This window comes from Plecotus auritus (assembly GCF_963455305.1).
Source record: "Plecotus auritus genome assembly, chromosome: X".
Classification (NCBI taxonomy): domain Eukaryota; kingdom Metazoa; phylum Chordata; class Mammalia; order Chiroptera; family Vespertilionidae; genus Plecotus; species Plecotus auritus.
The window spans coordinates 108,479,991-108,498,184 of NC_137784.1; the positions used below are offsets into that span (position 1 = coordinate 108,479,991).

At 49.7% G+C, this 18,194-nt stretch overlaps 1 protein-coding gene across 1 annotated transcript; it reads left to right on the top strand.

Annotated features, from left to right (window-relative positions):
• The first annotated feature begins 2,006 nt into the window (after positions 1-2,006).
• On the top strand, positions 2,007-17,186 carry SASH3 (SAM and SH3 domain containing 3). Its single transcript, XM_080652580.1, has 8 exons — positions 2,007-2,248; positions 10,008-10,103; positions 10,824-10,970; positions 12,336-12,477; positions 14,139-14,287; positions 14,419-14,628; positions 14,775-14,925; positions 15,646-17,186. Exons 1-8 carry the CDS (start codon positions 2,192-2,194, stop codon positions 15,834-15,836), a joined length of 1,143 nt encoding a protein of 380 aa, XP_080508706.1. The 5' UTR covers positions 2,007-2,191; the 3' UTR covers positions 15,837-17,186.
• Positions 17,187-18,194: the final 1,008 nt, after the last annotated feature.

Here is an 18,194-nt window from a genome sequence, read left to right on the forward strand (position 1 = left end):
GTTCGGTTGCAATGGTCGCTTAGGCATATATATGTGTGTGTGTGTGTGTGTGTGTGTGTGTGTGTGTGTGTGTGTATATATATATATATTATATATACTGAGTGGCCAGATTATTATGCATTTAGAGATCATAATAATCTGGCCACTCAGTGTATACCTTTCATTAAAAAAAAAAAAAGATGTATACCTTTTACTTCAGGATTCCCCTTCTGGCAATCTATCCTAAGGGGAAAATTGTGATTGTGAATATTTACTTTAAAGATGTGCAATGAAGAGTAAAAATATTTATATATTAAGCCAACCTAAGTTCATCAGTAAGAGCCCGGTGAAATAATCATGGTACAGCCACACAATGCAGTTGAAAAATATTTCATAGTGTGAGAAAATCTTAATGATGCTATGTTCAGTGTCACAAGCAGATACCAACACAGTTTATGAAGTGTGACTTTAAATTTTTTAAATATTAATAACTAAATAATAAAAATAAAATATATTAAAACAGTTTTACTTAGGTATAATTGACCTACAATAAACTCACATTTTTAAAAAATATAGTTTTATTGCTTTCAGAGAGGAAGGAAGAGAGAGAGAGAAGCATCAATGATGAGAGAGAAGCATTGATCAGCTACTTCCTGCATGCCCACACTGAAGATTGAGCCCACAACCCAGGTATGTGCCCTGATTGGGGATCTAACTGTGACCTCCTGGTTCATAGATCAACGCACAACCGCAGAGCCACACCAGCCAAGCAAACTGCACATTTTTAAAGTGTATGATTTGAGTTGTGACATGTGTATACGCATGAAGCCATCACCACAACCAACATAGAGAACATATTCATCACCCCAAAAAAGTCCTTCCCCTCCCTACCCCCCAGCCACTGATCTGTTTTCTATGCAGTATGACTTTTTTAAGCACAAGCATGCACACACACATAGTTAAATGCTCAAAAACAGAAAAAAAAATCCTTCCAAACAGCATTGAAGAATGCTTGTTGAGCATGGGATATTTGCTGGTGGTGTGGAGTTGCCTGCAAATGCTTTTCTTTTTCATGGTGATGGCTTTTGTAGTGATAAATATATAGGTGATGGCCAGAGGGTTTTTACTCTAAGGTGTGACAGCTCTGGTGAGGATGACTGTAGGCAGAGGGTGTAACTGAGAGGTAAAGGCTGTAGAGTTGATGACTCTAGGAGTGATGATTGTAAGGGTGAGGGCATCAGTGGGGGTGACTGGCTGTAGCAATAGTGTTTGTAGGGGTAATGGCTGTGAGGATGATGGCTGTGCAGGTCACAGTGGCAGTGATGAGGCAGATAGAGGAAGATGGCTGAGGGGTGTTGACTATAGGGTAGTTCTAGCAATGATGGCTGTAGCCATGCTGATGCAGTTGTAGGGATGACTACAGAGGTGATTGTTGTAGGAGTGATGGTTGTAGGGATGATGGTTGTAAGCATGTTGTGGGGATACTGACTGTAATGTCTGTAAGGGTGATAGTTGTGAGGATGATGATTATAATGGTGAAAGCGGCAATGATGATGACTGTATGGGTGATGGCTGAGGGTGTTGACTGCAGGGGTGGTTGCTATAGTGATGATGGCTGTAGGTGGTTCTGACAGCAGTGAGGATGACTATAAGGATGATGGTTGTAGGAGCAATAGTAATGGTAGTGATAGAAGTGATGACTGTGATGCAAGATGGCCAGGAGCATTGGCCCAACAGGCAAAGAGATGGTCCAAATTCTGGTTTCTGGATTCTGGTCAAAGAGATAAGAGGCCTGAGTAAGTCATATAATGTCATGTTGATTGGCCACCTCTGGGGGAATGGAGAAGAAGGACTGGTGAGGATTGACATGAGATGACAGAGTAGGGACTTTTCTCTGCTTGTTCAACCCAAGAGCCGTCTGCATCAGAATCTCTAGAGACTGAAGCTAGGACTTCCTTCCTCCCTAGGGGCCGACAGGGGCTGCGATTGCTGTAAGAGCAGGTCACGTGGTAGGTTTCCTGTATGCTGCTGCTGCCGGGTGTCCATGGCCCTCACCCCCAAGCAACTACTCAGCTACTGCAGCAGTCGGAGTGGCAGCTCAAGGTTTGGTTCATGCTGTGCTCCCTGGACAGTGTTGGTGAGGCTGAGCAAGAGGCCACCACATCTCGACACCTAAGAGAGTAGGGAAGGAGTGTCAGCAGGTCAGAAGACCATGTTGCGCCGCAAGCCATCTAACGCCAGTGAGAAGGAGTCCACTCAGAAGAAAAAGGTGAGGAGCATCTCTGGGAACTCACTTCTTCCTTCCCTCTGCTCTCATAATCCAGCCCTTCGACTCATAGAAGTGGGAGGACCAAAGGCCATACCTTGATCCTGTAGGCAAGGGCTCCCAAGAGCAATGGGACAGGGGCCCAGAGGTTACTAGAATAACAGAAGTACTAAAGAGACTTCCAGAATTCCAGAGATATGGAGTTACAGAATAGACTCTTAGAAGTCTAGAGTTATAGAATTCAATCCTAAAATGATGGGATAGAGACCTTAATATTAAGGGCTAGAATCCTAGACTAGAATTTGAGAATCACAAAATGCAATTCTCAAGTTGAATCCGAAGACTGTACTTGTCTCTCCCTTACACTGGTCCTGCCACCGTTTCTGTGTGAGCATGGCCTCTAAAGAGCCATCTCAATCAAAGGGTCCTGCTGGGCCACCCCACTTGAGCCATGATGCTCCTAGGACCCCACTCTTTGGCTACAGCCAGATTCTGTTCACTTGGTTTAGTTCTGTGGAAGCTCCCCTGGCCCACTGGGGAGAAGTTATTTGTTAAGAATGAAAAATGAAGCTTGTGAGATGGGGAGTAGGAGTGAGGGTTGAGTAGGAACAATCTGAAGGAGAGATTTTAGAGGCCAGGAATAAAAGCAGCTGCCATGGACAACTGAGATATTCATATTCCTAGAGCTAAAGCCGATCTGGAAGATCCCTTGAAGACTCTGCCAGATCTAAGCTTCTCTAGTTGGATTTGAGGATTTCTAGACTTAATTCTTTGATTTGATTGTAGGATTTTCCCAGACAATCAGCATGTACATCCCACATAGCCAGTGGAATCCTAAAACAATCCCAAAACAAGCCTGAACCAGGTCCAAGAGGTCCAGGCCTAGCCACAGGCCAAGGTCCAGGGCCTCCAGTCCCTCTGTTTTCCCCGGAGCTCAGCCCAGGTGCCCTATGGGGGATCCCCCTTTTTAGGAGAGCACCTAGCCCAAGGCTGAGCTTCAGGTCACTGGTGTGTGCATCCTGCCCCATCTCAGCTCCTGGGGTGGCTGCCACTTCGGTCTATACTCTCCTCACCCCAGTTGCTTCTGTAAGGTTGCAGTGGAGGTGTGTGTGTGGGGGGGGGAGGTGGCATGAGATTTATGAGTTTTCCCACAGGCTCTGTCACCTGCCTGTTCAAGCCCTGCACAGCACTGGACCTAACAGACTTGCCATTGACTGTCTCTCTTTGGCGAGCGGTCTGCTTCCCCTTGCTCTTTGCCTAATGGGGATGGGAAGCCGAGACTGCACTAGACACTGCTGGGCCCCAAACCACAGGGTAGCTGAGCTGTAGCAAAGAGTCTGAGAAAGAGCTGACACTTTAACACTAGGACCCTACGCTACTTCAGGCAGAGGTGCAAGGCGCACACAGAAGCCAGATTTCCCATCTTCTTTCCTCATGTCCATTATTCCAATTCTGTGTTTGGCCACTGGGCCTCTGGAATTTTCTCCAGGCCTTTCCCAGGAGAAGCAAGGCCCATGTGATCCTCTAGGGCAGCCTTGGGCAAACTACGGTCCGCGGGCTGGATCCGGCTGTTCTATCTGGTTCTCTTGCTCTCCCCTCCGCTCCTTTACTTTGAATTTATATTAGTTCACACAAACATTCCATCCATGCTTTTATTCCGGCCCTCCAGTCCAGTTTAAGAACCCATTGTGGCCCTCGAGTCAAAAAGTTTGCCCACCCCTGCTCTAGGGGAAGGTGGTCCAGACAAAGCCACTCCTAGCCACAGCCTGAGCCAGCCTTCAATGCCACTCTCCAAGCCTAAAACCTTGGAAGTACCCTTAGAAAAGCCAATGTATGCTTCCAGAAGATGAAGACAGTATCTTCCCTGGTCCTAGAGGCAGTGGCTGGCTCCAGCACTGTGACCTTGAGAAAGTCCCTTCCCCTAGGAAGGTAAAGTGTCATGGTGGAGGAAAAAGCACAAAAGCAAGCAAGACCTCTCTCTCCTGCCCTTGCTCCTCCTCCTGGGCCTGCCAAATTGAGAAAGTGCTGTGCAGGGGACAGGAAAGCAGAGTTGGAATCTTACCAAGTTCTAGCTGTAGGACCTTGGACAGTTCATTGACTTTCCTTGGGCCTCAGTTTCCTCATCTCTGAAAAGGGGGATAGCTCCTGATCTGTCCACCTCAGGATCACCTGGGACAATAAATGCGAGAATGCTTTGTCAAATGTGTGCATGTGCATATGAGGTGTTGCATCCTGTCAGCATGGGTGGGGGTGGGGAGCACATGGCAAAGAAGAACAAGCCTGGGTCCCAGCCCTGAAGTGGAGAAAACAAGATTTAATAGTATCAAGAGCCAGCACTGAGCGAAAGCTCATCAGGATCAGGTACCAAGCTCTGTGCTGTGTACTCCACCCATCTCTTAGCTCCTTGGCTTCTTATGACAACCTTGTGAGTTAGGGGCAGATATTGTCTTTATTCCTATTTTAGGCCCAGACTCAGAGACTTACCCAAGGTCACCAAGTTAGTAAGCTAAAAAGCAGAAATCCAAACCAAGATTTGTCAGTCTCCAGAATGTTAACCCTTTCTCCTACTCTCTTATCCCCTACTGATTTCAAAAGCACTAGAAAAATGTGATGAGAATGAAAGACTGAACCCATCATTGAGAGAACTCCGCAGGGAAGACCCAGATGACTATTGATTAAGGGACTTTCCAGGCAGCAGAGGCAAGAGCAGGTCCTCTAGGATGGTGAGGTCAAGATGTGGCACCTACTGGTCATCATGGATTGAGGAGGCCCCTGAGTGGGGGTGGGGACATGCTCCTTGGCAGATTTTTGCCTCTATTGAGATCTCTCTCTCTCTCTCTCTCTCTCTCTCTCTCTCTCTTTCTCTCTCTCTCTCCATTCCCTTTCATCTGTTAGGGTGTAGGAAGTGGACCGAGGTTTGTCCTGGGATCGCACCCCTACTTTCCACCACACCCCAAACCCTTCTACCAAGGGAAATGGAGAGGAATTATAGTGTCTACATGTTCCCTCCATCCAGTCTCTCCCTGCTCCTCTCTCTCCCAATCCCAGCACACTACATCCCCCTGACTTCCTTCCTATAAAACACCTCTAGCAGGACATGCCTACCAGCATGCATTTTGTATTTTCAGTGGCTCCTCATTGCCCACAGGCTAATGCCCAAGTTCCTTGGCATAGCTGGCAAGGGTTTTCCATAGCCTTTTCTGCTCTACCTCCCATCACGTGCACTGGCATACCCACCATTCCATCACCACACTGGAATGTTTCTAACTCTCACAATTGTTTAAACCTTTCCCAGCAACTCCTGGAAAAATCCTGGCTCCCCTACATGGCCCAGCTCAAATCTGCCTCCTCCTCTATGAAACCCTCCTGAGCCCTTCCTCCTCCATACTCCTACCTTCTCTCCCTGTTGCTCCCTTCAAATGCCACCTGAAGTCGCCATTGCCCTAAATTCATTTCGTGTGTGTGTGTATGTGTGTGTGTGTGTGTGTGTGTGTGTGTGACTTTGTGAGCTCTGAGTGCAGCAACATGCAGTCTTCCCGAGTCATAGACATGGATTTGAACCCCTGCTCTTTCTGCTGCCAGCTGTGTAACTGTCTAGTGTACTTTGTTTCTCTGAGTCTCAGTCTCCTGAGCTAGGAAGTGGGTATGTAAAACAGGGCTGTGGTGAGGTTGGAATGAGCTGGTACACATGAAGCACTTAACAGGATGCCAGGCAGAGGGGAGGTATTTAACCCCTGGTTACTGGATTCCCATGCACACATGACCTGGTGCCTAGAGCTCAGAGGGTGCTAGGTATGTGAATGGTACAAGAATAAGCTGAGAGCATAGTTGTGGAGATACCTAGGTGGGGAAAGCCAAGCTTGCTTAGGAAGCAAGGGAAGAAGATGGCGCTGTGAGGTCCTGAGAGGGTGATCAGGGGAGGTTTCCTGCATGGGATAGTGCCTTTAAAACTGGATTTGAAAAATCTATTTATAATATTTGCACAAATAAGTGCATAAATCATAAGTGTACCACTCAATGAATTTCCATAATGAACATCCCCATGGAAGCAGCACCCAGATCAAGAAACAGAACACTTGCCTAACCTGTTTGGCTCAGTGGATAGAGCGTCGGCCTGTGGACTGAAGGGTCCCAGGTTCGATTCCGGTCAAGGGCATGTACCTGGGTTGCAGGCACATCCCCAGAGGGAGGTGTGCAGGAGGCAGCTGATCAATGTTTCTCTCTCATCAATGTTTCTAACTATCTCTCTTCCTTCCTCTCTGTAAAAAATCAATAAAATATATTTTTTTAAAAAAAGAAACAGAACACTTGCAACACTCCAGCAGCTTCCATCATGCCTCTGCCAATCACTACATGCCCTCTTTCTCCAAGAGTAGCCACTAGCCTGACTTCCAACAGCATAGATAAGTTTTGGAAGGCACTGAATTTTCTATATGAGGAACCATATAGTATACTCTGGTGGCCGGACCCTTCAGCTCAAAAGTGTATCTGAGAGTCATCCATATTGTTGGGGAGAGCTGTACTAAGCTCATTGCTATGTCCTAGTGCCTCGTGTGACTGCCACTACTCATGTATACATTCTTTTTCCTTTTTAAAAAATTTTTCAAATATACTTTTTATTGATTTCAGCTAGGAAGGGAGAGGGAGAGAAAGATAGAAACACCAAAGATGAGAGAGAATCATTGATCAACTGCCTCCTGCACACCCCACACTAGGGATCGAGCCCACAACCTGGGCATGTGCCCTGACTGGGAATTGAACTGTGACCCCCTGGTTCATAGGTCGACGCTCAACCATTGAGCTACGCTAGCCAGGCTCATGTATCCATTCTACAGATGAGCCTGTGGGTTGTTTCCAGTTAAATCGGATTTTGAAGGGAGAAACTTCAGTTGACAGAGTGAAGGGTGGAGTGTTCCAGGTAGGAAATGCCTGGTGAGAGCCTGGAGGTGGGTCAGAGGAAAAGCTAAGCCATACACAGACATTTGGACATTTGTTGAGGGGTGGCTGTGTCAGGCACTCACTCCCTTCATCCTCACAGCAACACGGTGAGGTAGGTGCTCTTGTCTTCATTTTACCCATGAGGAAACGGAAGCCCAGAGATGTGAGGAACTCACCCAGCTTTACACAGCTGGTCAGTGGAAGAACCAAGATGTGAACCTTTGCCTGCTGATACCAAGTGGAGAGACTGGGGTTCAGGGAGGTTAAAGAACTCGCTGAAGATCACACATCCCAAAGTTTAACTTAGCGAGTGACACCTGACACCAGATAAATACTTCTTTCTAAGAGGTCCACGAATTACCCTTAAACATGAAAAATAATGTTTGGTTCTACCACCCCCCTGGACAGGACCCTCAGGAAGGCCTCCCCTCAAACGGAGGACAAGCATAAAATACAGAGGATCAAGGATTTCAATTCATACCTGGGTCACTTCAGAGACACCCCAAGGCATTCAGGATATCTACCCCTAAGATTGAAGATTGGCCACTCTGGTCGGCCCCCACCCTTAGTCGCCTGAAGAACTGTACAGCCCTTTCCATGTTCCTGGGCTGAGTATCCAACAGCAGCACCCAAGTCCTAGCACCACCCCCACAGTTTCCTCCGCTTTTGGCTAAAGCTGGGCCAGAGGGGCCCTGAGACAAGGTCCCAGGAGCCAAAGGCCCCCCTCCCAGCCCCCAGACTGCAGATTAATGACAGGAAAAGGAAAGAACTGCGATTAGAGGAAGGCCTGGCAATGAGTTTACTCTGCCCCAACAAAGCTCACTTCTGGCCCCATGCCTGCCCTCCTGCTTGCTTTCCAGGCTTGCCAGTCCCTGGGGCTTCTGGGGCGACTCTCAGCCTCCTGGTCTGCAGACCAGGCCAAGAGGTGATGGAGAGAAGGTCACGATAGGCCCCATTGACCTATAAATAGCAGCCCAGTCTGTTGCCCATCCTCTCTCTGTTCCCTCTTTTCCAGGCAGAAAGAGGAGGAAGTCATAGGGGCAGCTGCATCCTAGCAATACAAGAGAAGGAAATCAACAGAGAGCATAGAGAAGGGGAAAGAAATGGAGAAAAAGAGGAAAGAATAGCGGGTGGGGAAAAACAACGAAGGAGGGTAGAAGGGATTCATGGGAACCAGAGCAGCCACCCCACAGTCATGCTTGCCCTTCCCCACTCGTGGACCCCTTTTCTGGCTCCCCAACATAGCATGGAAGAGGCTTCCTGATGGAGGCTGCAGGTGCCCCACCCAGGAGGCCCTCGTGGTTCCAGTGGCTAGTTACTTGGCCTGACTGCTGACCCAATTTCTGGTCAGCTAGCTTGTTGCAACCTCTAGGACAATGTGGCCCCTGACCCTGATTGCTGACTCGCCTAGGGTCAAGACCCACCAAGAGAACAGAAGTGCTCCACTGCAGTCCCCAGGAACTGGGGCCAGTTGTGTGTGTGTGTCGGGGGGCAGGTGACATTGCCCCTGCCCTAAGAGGTTGTCACTGGAACACCCTTCTTAGGAAAGAGGATGTGAAACTTTAAGCTTTGTGCAGGTTTGGAGCTTTGGTTCCGCAAGCCCTTATCTCCGGTGTCTGCAGTCTATCCCGCTCTATCTGTCTGGCCATCTGTGAACCCTGGTTCCTGTGTGTATCTGTAGTCTTGACTGTTGATCTTGATTCAGGCTTCTTGTGTTGAAAGCCCGCCCTCATTACCTGTCTGGCCCTGGTTCCTGTGGCCATCTTGGCATGTGCACACATACACAGTTAAGAAAACTCATTTCCTGAAAACTATCTCATCAGCACAAACAATAGGTCAGGCTGAAAAGTCCAAAGCCCAGCACCTGTCAACAGTAGTCATGTCATCAAATTGGTGGCTCAGGTTAAAAGCTGAGGTGAAGAAAGAAAATGGCAGCTTTCTTTTACTCAATGACTGCCAGTCATTTGTGTCTCAAATCTGTGGGCACCTTCTCTGATAGTTTCTTTTGTTGTTGTTAATCCTCGCCAGAGGATATTTTTTCATTGATCTTTTAGGGAGAGTGGAAGAGAGAGGGAAAGAGAGAGAAATATCAATGTGAGAGAAATACATTGATTGGTTGCCTCCTGCACTCGCCCGGACCAGGGCCTGAAGAGCCTGAAACCAAGATACCTGCCCTTGACCAAAATCGAACCCAGGACCCTTTGGTCCACAAGGCAACACTCTATCCACTGAGCAAACCAGCTAGGGCTCCGATGGCTTCTAATGTGGTTTTCCAGAAAACCTAATGTCAGGTCTTACGGACTCCTGGGGGGGAGTGTTTTACTCTTCTCAGGACAGATTCATCAGGGTGGGGGCCCTAATGTGCTTACTGCTGTCACTGTGACAGGAGACCATGCTTGGAGCCCGCCCAGAGCCCAGAGTCCAGGCTGTGGGGTTTGGGAGGGTTTGCTCTGTTACATAAAGGCGACGCTATTGTTCTTGCCGAGGTATGTCTAGTAGAAAATATGTCTTTGACTCATTTAGTCTTTCACGTCAGGGTTCTGGGGACCAAACTTCAGGTACTGGTGGAAATGTGACCTTCAACTGAGGCTCTTGACGTCAGGAGCTTGCTCTGGGGCAGGTATTAGAGGCTATTTTCTGCTGTCAAGTAGGATGAAGCCAGGTATCTCCAAGGTCATCTTGGTGGTTTACCTCAATAGCCCTGGGACCTCAGGGCACATGTGGCTCTGTCCAGCCCTGGGGTATGTGTATGTGTGTTGGGAATGGGAACAGCTCCTTACAGCCATTTTAGCACCACTGATTGCAACACCTCTGCTTCTTCCAGCTCTCACTGCAGCGCTCCAGCAGTTTCAAAGATTTTGCCAAATCCAAACCCAGCTCCCCAGTGGTGAGCGAGAAGGAATTTAATCTGGATGATAATGTGAGTTTCAGAGCTTCCTTGGAGTGGGGAGGCTGGCTGCAGGCCCTGGGCAAGGGAGTGGCTGGAAGGGAGAAAGGGAGGGAGGAGGGGAAAGAGGAGATTTTTAAAAATTAAATCTTTATTGTTGAACGTATTACATATGTCCCCTTTCCCCCCCATCCACCCTTTCTAGTCTACTCCTGCCCACCCCCACACACACACGCCCCAGGCCTCCACCACCCTATTGTCTGTGTCCATGGGTTACGCATGTATGCATCCAAGTTCTTTGGTTGATCTCTTCCCACCCACTGGCACCCCTGCCTTCCCTCTGAGATTCAACAGTCTGTTCCATGCCTCTATGTCTCTGGATCTGTTTTGTTCATCAGTTTATTTTGTCCATTAGATTCCACATATGGGTGAGATCATGTGATACTTGTCTGGGAAAGAGGAGATTTTAGGATTGTTGAGGCAAAGTCTGCTTAAATACAGAAGGTCCACCTCTCCCACTCACCAAAATCCTGGGCCCCAAGAACCCACCTGCTTCCTTTTCAGTTACAAATTAATTATCAAATTAATTACCCATTAATAGGGCTGAGGACAGGACTGGAACTAAGAGGGAAGGGGACAGGAACTTCCCATTCCCACCCCTCCCATCCTCTGCTGGGGCCCAAAGGCCTCTTTCTATCCCTAAGTCCTGGACACAGGCAGTCATCAGGGTTCCTGGACTTCTTGTTGTCACAGATTCCAGAAGATGACTCAGGTGTCCCTACCCCAGAGGATGCTGGGAAAAGTGGCAAAAAGCTGGGGAAGAAGTGGAGGGCCGTGATTTCCCGAACCATGAACAGGAAGATGGGCAAGATGATGGTGAAGGCCCTGTCAGAGGAGATGGTGAGGCCTGGGATCCAGGGGAGGGGTGGGTACAGGTCCCACTCTGACAAGGTGTGAGCATGGCTACCTTGACAGCCACTGCTTAGATACCATGTCTGAAGGCTCCATTAAATATGAGAAGGAAGGTTACGTGGGAGGGGAGCTCACTCAGCCATGGACAAGGCACCATGGTCCAGAGGGAACAGAGTTAGGGTCTAATGAGGGATGAAAGTTAGAGTAACAGGAGCTTCCTGAGGAGGCAAATCTGAGGAAAGTGGGCCCTGGGATTGGAAAGGCTTGATTTAAAGAGGGGCCCCTATGAGAGAAAATTCGAGAAGGCTGGCTTTGGCACAAGGAGGGAGGGTATGACAGACATCTGTAGGGCAGTCACAGCCAAGCAGCTGAAGTCACACAGTGATTCTGGCATGTTCTGGAGTCAGTACTGGCTTATACCAGCTCAGGAAAGCAGCTGGCCAAATTTTCAGCAATTTTGCATGGAACATGACATTATTGAAAATTAAATGATATAAACTAAGAATTAAATAAATGATATTAAAAACAAAGGGACTACAGTCAATGCTCAAAACTGATCCCTTCCTAATTCTTGGACTGCCTTTCATTGTTCTCTATGCCCCTGAAGTTATTTGCATCTATAGTCTCTGTGTGGAGGAAATAGCCTATGATGATGCACTGCTTGGTCAGTGACTTCACTATAGTAGTCAAAGGTAGTAACTCTTCAGCACTACTGTATATTGGCCATGGTGGGGAGTATTAACAACACAGAGATTGATGACTTCTACACATAAAGGAGGAGTTCCCTCTGCACTAAGGTATGGTGAGGGGGGGGTGCTTTGGAGTCAGGCGGACTTGAATGGGGCCTGGGGCCTGGCCTTGGGAATGTTCCTCTATTACTTCTCATCTGAAAACTTGGGACAATCAAGTACTTATCCTCAAGTGAGGATTGAATGAAATGACAGATGTGCTTGGCACATGGGAGCACAGTTGAAGGTAGTAACTCTTCAGCACTACTGTCTGCATGACTGTGCCCCAGCGACAGCTCGGAGTCCAAGCTCTGGCACCAGCCTTCTCTGTATGTGCAATGGCTCTATCCACTGAGCCAAACCAGCTAAGGCTACAATGGCACTTTAAATGGACAGAGTATATTCACAGGGCCTCATTCTGTGAGATGGGCAGGGCAAGGACTTTTCACTCCCACCTTACAAAAGAGGAAGCTAGGGCTCTGAGAGTGTCATGCTGCCTGTAAACTGGGGATCCAGCCAGGGCCCAGTTCTCCGTCAAGCCCAAGCCTATTTCTTCTGCACCTGGGCTGCCCCAGTGCACCCCAACAGAGACTGCTCAGGGCTTCCTGTCACCCTTCCCCTGCAGGCAGACACTCTGGAGGAGGGCTTAGCCTCCCCAACATCTCCAGACTGCAGCCTGGACAATCCTGGCCCTGAGAAAATGGCATTGTCATTTTCTGAGCAAGAAGAGCGTGAGCCGCCAGCACTCAGCCGCCAGACATCCACTGGTAAGTAGTGGAGGTGCGGGGAGTCTGGAGAAAAAGACTGGGTTAGGGCAGTGCCGGTCATTGTCTGGGAGGGGTTAAGAGAAATGAACCTTTATGGTTTACCTGCTGAGAACTTTCCCAACCCTCTTCATGTTAAATCTTTACAACTTCATGGGGCCAGTACTATTATTATCCTCACTTTATTGATGTGAAAACTGAGTCTCAGGGAGGTTAAATGACTTGCTCAGGGTGACCCAGTCTTGAACTCAGTTCTGCCCTAAAGGAGCTTAGTTTGCTGTCCCCAAGCCTTGGAGGGCTCAAGGGCAGAGGAAAGCTCCCTTTGCCTTCTTTTTTTAAAATACATTTTTATTGATTTCAGAGAGGAAGTGAGAGGGAGAGATGGAAGCATCAATGATGATAAGAGAGAGTCATTGATGGGCTGCCTCCTGCACACCCCACACTGGGATTGAGCCTGCAACCTGGGCACGTGCTCTTGACTGGAATCGAACCTGAGACCCTTCAGTCTACAGGCTGATGCTCTACCCATTGAGCCAAACCAGCTAGGGCTCCCTGGACCTCTTGAACCAGCCCACTCCCACCCTTCTAAGCAGAGCTAGAGGTTCCAGCTGCCTGGGCCTCTGTCATCCCAGGCTGGTGTGGGGGTATAGAGCAGCCTTGGGCAAACTACGGCCCACGGGCAGGATCTGGCTGTTCTATCCGGTTCTCTTGCTCTCCCCTCCGCTCCTTTACTTTGAATTTATATTAGTTTACACAAACATTCCATCCATGCTTTTGTTCCGGCCCTCCGGTCCAGTTTAAGAACCCATTGTGGCCCTCGAGTCAAAAAGTTTGCCCACCCCTGGTATAGAGCCTCCAACTGTGAAGATTCAGACTCTTGGACCCCAGACCTTGGATTGCTGAACTTAGGGCACCACTTGGCATCTTCTAGATGTCCATGGGGCTAGGCGGGAGATTCTGACAGCCCTGCCTAAAAGAGCGACTGAGGCCTCTGGGCTGCAAACCTTCAGAGGCACTGCCTTTCCCACCCCTCAGGCTAGTACCAAGTTACCTGTTCTTTCTCTAGTTCCCCAGACCTGCCTGACCTGTCCCCCATCCCCTGCACTGAAAGCCATTTAAAATAAGCTTCATCCTGCTCTTCCCTGAGAGAAAGACCCCATCTGAGTTTCCAGGTAACTGGACACTGAGTTTTATTAAGAAAGTTAAATATTAATGAAGGATGTGGCTTCCTGGGTGGAAGGAGCACTAGAATGGGAATCAGGAGACCTAGAGCATAATAGACCCAGTGCTGCCAATTATAAGATGAGATGGGCAGGTCACTTGGCCTGTCTGGCCTCAGTTTTCCTCCTCTGTTCAGTGGGGTGTTGGCCCAATTGGTCTCTAGAGGCCTCCCAATTTGCCTGTTCTTTGGACTCTGAGCCATTTCTCCTGTGGTCAGCCATTTCTCATGTCTAAAGCCTCAGAAGTGAAGCTGTGCTCCTGCAGGGTGGCCCAGGAGATGGGTCAGAATCCCTGCCACAATGTGAGACTAACCAGCACCTAGCTTTCCCCCCCACTGTGTAGCCCTGGAACTTCTAGACAGACTCCCTGCAAGGCACCTGCTGAGCGAGGCCCCAGCTGTCCTGGGACAAAGGTGACTCTCCTCCCTGCCCCATATCTTGCAGGCAGTGAGTTCTGCAGTCCCAGCCCAGGCTCTAGCAGCTTTGGAGAGGAGCCACCTGCCCCCCAGTACACAGGGCCCTTCTGTGGCCGGGCCCGAGTCCACACCGACTTCACTCCCAGCCCCTATGACCACGACTCACTGAAACTACAGGTAAGATTGGCATCCAGGCCCAAGGTTGCGTGCATAGAAGGGGCTGGACTGAGTCAGGGTAGGACAATGTCAGCAGAAGCTGCGGGACCGCCCTGGCCTCTCTCTTAATCCACTCTGTTCTTCTCCCACAGAAAGGTGATGTGATCCAGATCATTGAAAAGCCACCTGTGGGCACATGGCTGGGCTTGCTCAATGGCAGGCTGGGCTCTTTCAAGTTCATCTACGTGGATGTGCTACCTGAGGAGGCTGTGGGGCCTGCCCGCCCCAGCCGCCGACAGAGCAAGGGCAAGAGGCCCAAGCCCAAAACTCTGCATGAGCTGCTGGAGCGCATTGGCCTGGAGGTCTGACCTTGGGCCTGCATTAGTGTCTAGAATCAAGGGACTCGCCCTTATCCCAGGGATGGTGGCCAGGGCACATCAGCTAAGTGGGGAGGGAAGGATTGGGGGGTTTGTAAACTGCCTAGCTGGTGGCCTGCCTCTGCCCACAGGAGCACACGTCCACCCTGCTGCTCAATGGCTACCAGACACTGGAGGACTTCAAAGAGCTGCGAGAAACACACCTCAATGAGCTGAACATCACAGACCCACAGCATCGGGCCAAGCTGCTCACTGCAGCTGAGCTGCTGCTGGACTACGATAGTGAGTAGGCTTCGGAGCTGGGTGGGGTGCCCCTGGCGGTCCAGGGAGGGGAGGCCTCTGCCCCGGGGCCCTGTGCAGTAGGTAGGAAGGCACTTTCCACACTTATTTTATGTCTTAATTTTATTTTTTAAAATATTTTTGTTGATTCCAGAGAGGAAGGGAGAAGGAGAGAGAGAGACAGAAACATCAATGATGAGAGAGACTCATTGATTGGCTGCCTCCTGCATGCCCAACACTGGGGATGGAGCCTGCAACCTGGGCATGTGCCCTGACCTGGAATCAAACCATGACCTCCTGGTTCATAGGTTGATGCTCAACCACTGAGCTATGCCGGCTGGGCCCCTTTCCACACTTTAATCCTAGTCTCAGGCAAAGTTTGTGGGGAGAAGGGGTTTTAGGGATGAACGTGCCCCACTTCCTTTGGGATCCCAGGGGAGACTTAAGGCCAGAGAAGGTAAGGCAAGTACTCAAGGCCTCAAAGCTGGGCAATGACAGAGGCAGGTTTTGGGGCTCTTGGCTTAGTGCTAAGAAGTTTAAGTTCTTGAGCCTGGAAACTACAAGAAGGGCAGAGATGGTGACAGGTGCCCAGAGGGAGAGACTGCCTACAGTGTCCCTACCTCCAGAGCCCCTATTCCCACACAGGGCTCCCTGGGGCTTCTGACCCACTCCCTTCCAAGGCCCAAGGCCCCATATTCCATCTCCCACCCTTGTCCTTGGCAGCCGGCAGCGAGGAGGCAGAAGAAGGTGCTGAAAGCAGCCAAGAACCAGCAGTGCACACCCTGTCAGACCCCAAGGGGGACATCCCACGTGACTCAGGCTGCTTCGAGGGCTCAGAGAGCGGACGTGATGAGGCAGAGCTGGCAGGCACTGAGGAGCAGCTGCAGGGCCTCTCCCTAGCCGGGGCACCTTGAGCACAGGTGGTGGCGGGCCAAGGCTGGGCCCGAGCAGCACATTCAACAGGGATGGGCCTGGCCTGCAGAGGTGGCCCAGGCTAGAGGACTGGCAGAGGACTGGTGCCTAGTCTGGCCCTGCTCCCCTTCCCTCCCCCCGTAGCACCAAGGGCCACAGCAGCTGGCCAGGGCCTGCAGACTTGGCTGGAGTGGATAAGGAGCCGCTGAGGACACACCACACCTGCCTGGCCCCTCTCTCCACCAGCTACTGACAGTACAGCCCACTCTGGCCACGGCTACAGCAAATAGGGCACCGAGGGATTACCTCACTCGTCCCTCAGCAAGAAGGCCTCCAAATCCTCCTCACTCCCACAGTACCTTCCCCTGTGGCACTGTTTCTGAAAAGGGACCAAGTATTTCATGTCTGTTTCAGGACCCTAAGGAAGTTGGCCATTTAAAAGGATTCTAATTGATCACGGGGAAATCCAGATTGTCCCCAATAAGGTTTGAAGAGAGCAACATGTACCTTTCCTACTTTCCTTCTTAACTTCCTGAGAGGTTTAGCCACTAAATCACCATGTGACTCAAATCAAATGCCTTCCCCAATTTGGGTCTAGGACTGGCTGGCATTAGAATGGATAGACACTGAGGGCCTTGCCAACTCGGACATTCTGTGACATTAAATGTCTGCTCTCCTGTTACCTGTGGCCCAAGATACCAATGGGGCTTAGGAAGGAGGCTGGGAGACCTCAGGCTCCCAAATGAAATGCCTGTTCCTGCTCATCAATTCTATACCTCCCCACATAACTCAGGCCATACTGCAACTTACTCCAGCTTAAAACAATGCCCATATCTTATAGAGTGTGCACTCTCCCTTTCCACTCCTGGCCCCCTCCAATGACACTTCTCTCAAGGGTGATGGCAGATGGCCAGACTTGGCTTCCAAAGATAAAATGGTCCCTCAGAAGCCAGATGTAGGTGCGGGCCCTGACTTGGCTTCTTGTGTGGGTCCTTACAAGCCAGGAAAGCACAAATTTGACATTGGGGAATCCATTACCCCACTTTGCTTGTTAAAGGTTTTGATGTGCCCTGAGCTCCCGAAGGGGAGGGATAGTATCTATTGGTGGGGGGCCTCCCTTGACCCCAGTACCGAATCTGTGCTCTGAATTCGAGTAACCCTTCCCCAGGGCCAAACTGGCTCAGGGACAAACAGTGCCTACTACATCTAGGACTGCTGGCTTAATGGACACATTTCTGGACCCACTACCAGGAACTTTGGTAAAGCTAGCTTGTGGGGGGAAGGGATTAGTGTAAATATGAGGGGGGTGAGGGGAGATAGGTTGGCAAAAATAAACGTAAGTAGAATGAAATTATCATCTCATTATCTTTCTTTTTTTTTATTTTGTTTTGTTAATTCTCACCCCAGGATATTTTTCCATTGATTTTTAGAGTGGAAGGGAGGGGGAGAGACCAAGAGAGAGGAACATTGATGTGAGAAAGACACATCGATTGGTTGCCTCCTGCATGTGCCCCAACCAAGGCTGGGGCTCCAGCCTGCAACTGAGGTACCTGCCCTTGACCAGAAACAAACCCAGGACCCGTTAGTCCAAGGGCCGACCCTCTATCCACTGAGCCAAACTGGCTAGGACTCCATTTATCTTTCTTATGGAGAGAGGGTTGGGAGAACACACCAGTCTCCTTCAAAGCTGGACTCAGCAAAACGTCCTCCATTGTCCTTTCAGGCCATCTGTCCCTTCCCTGCAGACCTAAAGCTTCAGTTTGAAGCTCTAGCTGGCTCTGCCCTTCCTGCTAACCAGCCCCCCTGATCTCAGGCTCCCAGGGCCATGGTCCTTGCTGGAGTCTGAGAGTTGGGAATATCTTCCTAGAACTATTCATTTAACAAGAGCCTTGAAGACCTCTACTCCATTGAGAAAGGGCCTGAATTGGGAGGTTGTTCAGTGTCCAGGAAGGGGAACTTTGAATTCAGCTGGGCCTTTCCTCTGAGGCCACCTCTTCCTGAGGCCTACCCTGTGATCACTGAAGCTACATCATCTCTTGGGAGGTGGGACAGAGACGGACCCCTGGATTCGTTTGTTTCTGTCAGTATTAACTCCATGAGAGATGAAAAACTGGAGTGAGCTGCCACCAGAGGGGAGACAAGGCCACTATGCTTCCAGGCTTTGTTCTCAGCTGCACTCGCCCCACAGCTGTAAGTAGCAGTGGGCCTCAGGAAACTGTAAGCATTATCTTCACCAAAGAAGCAAGGAGGAGCCCAGACGACCTCAAAGCCCCAAAGGCACTGAATAATGGCTTTAATTTAGTGAGTACTGACACATTTGCCAGGCATCAAGCGCTTTGCATTTCTTCTCATAATCATGT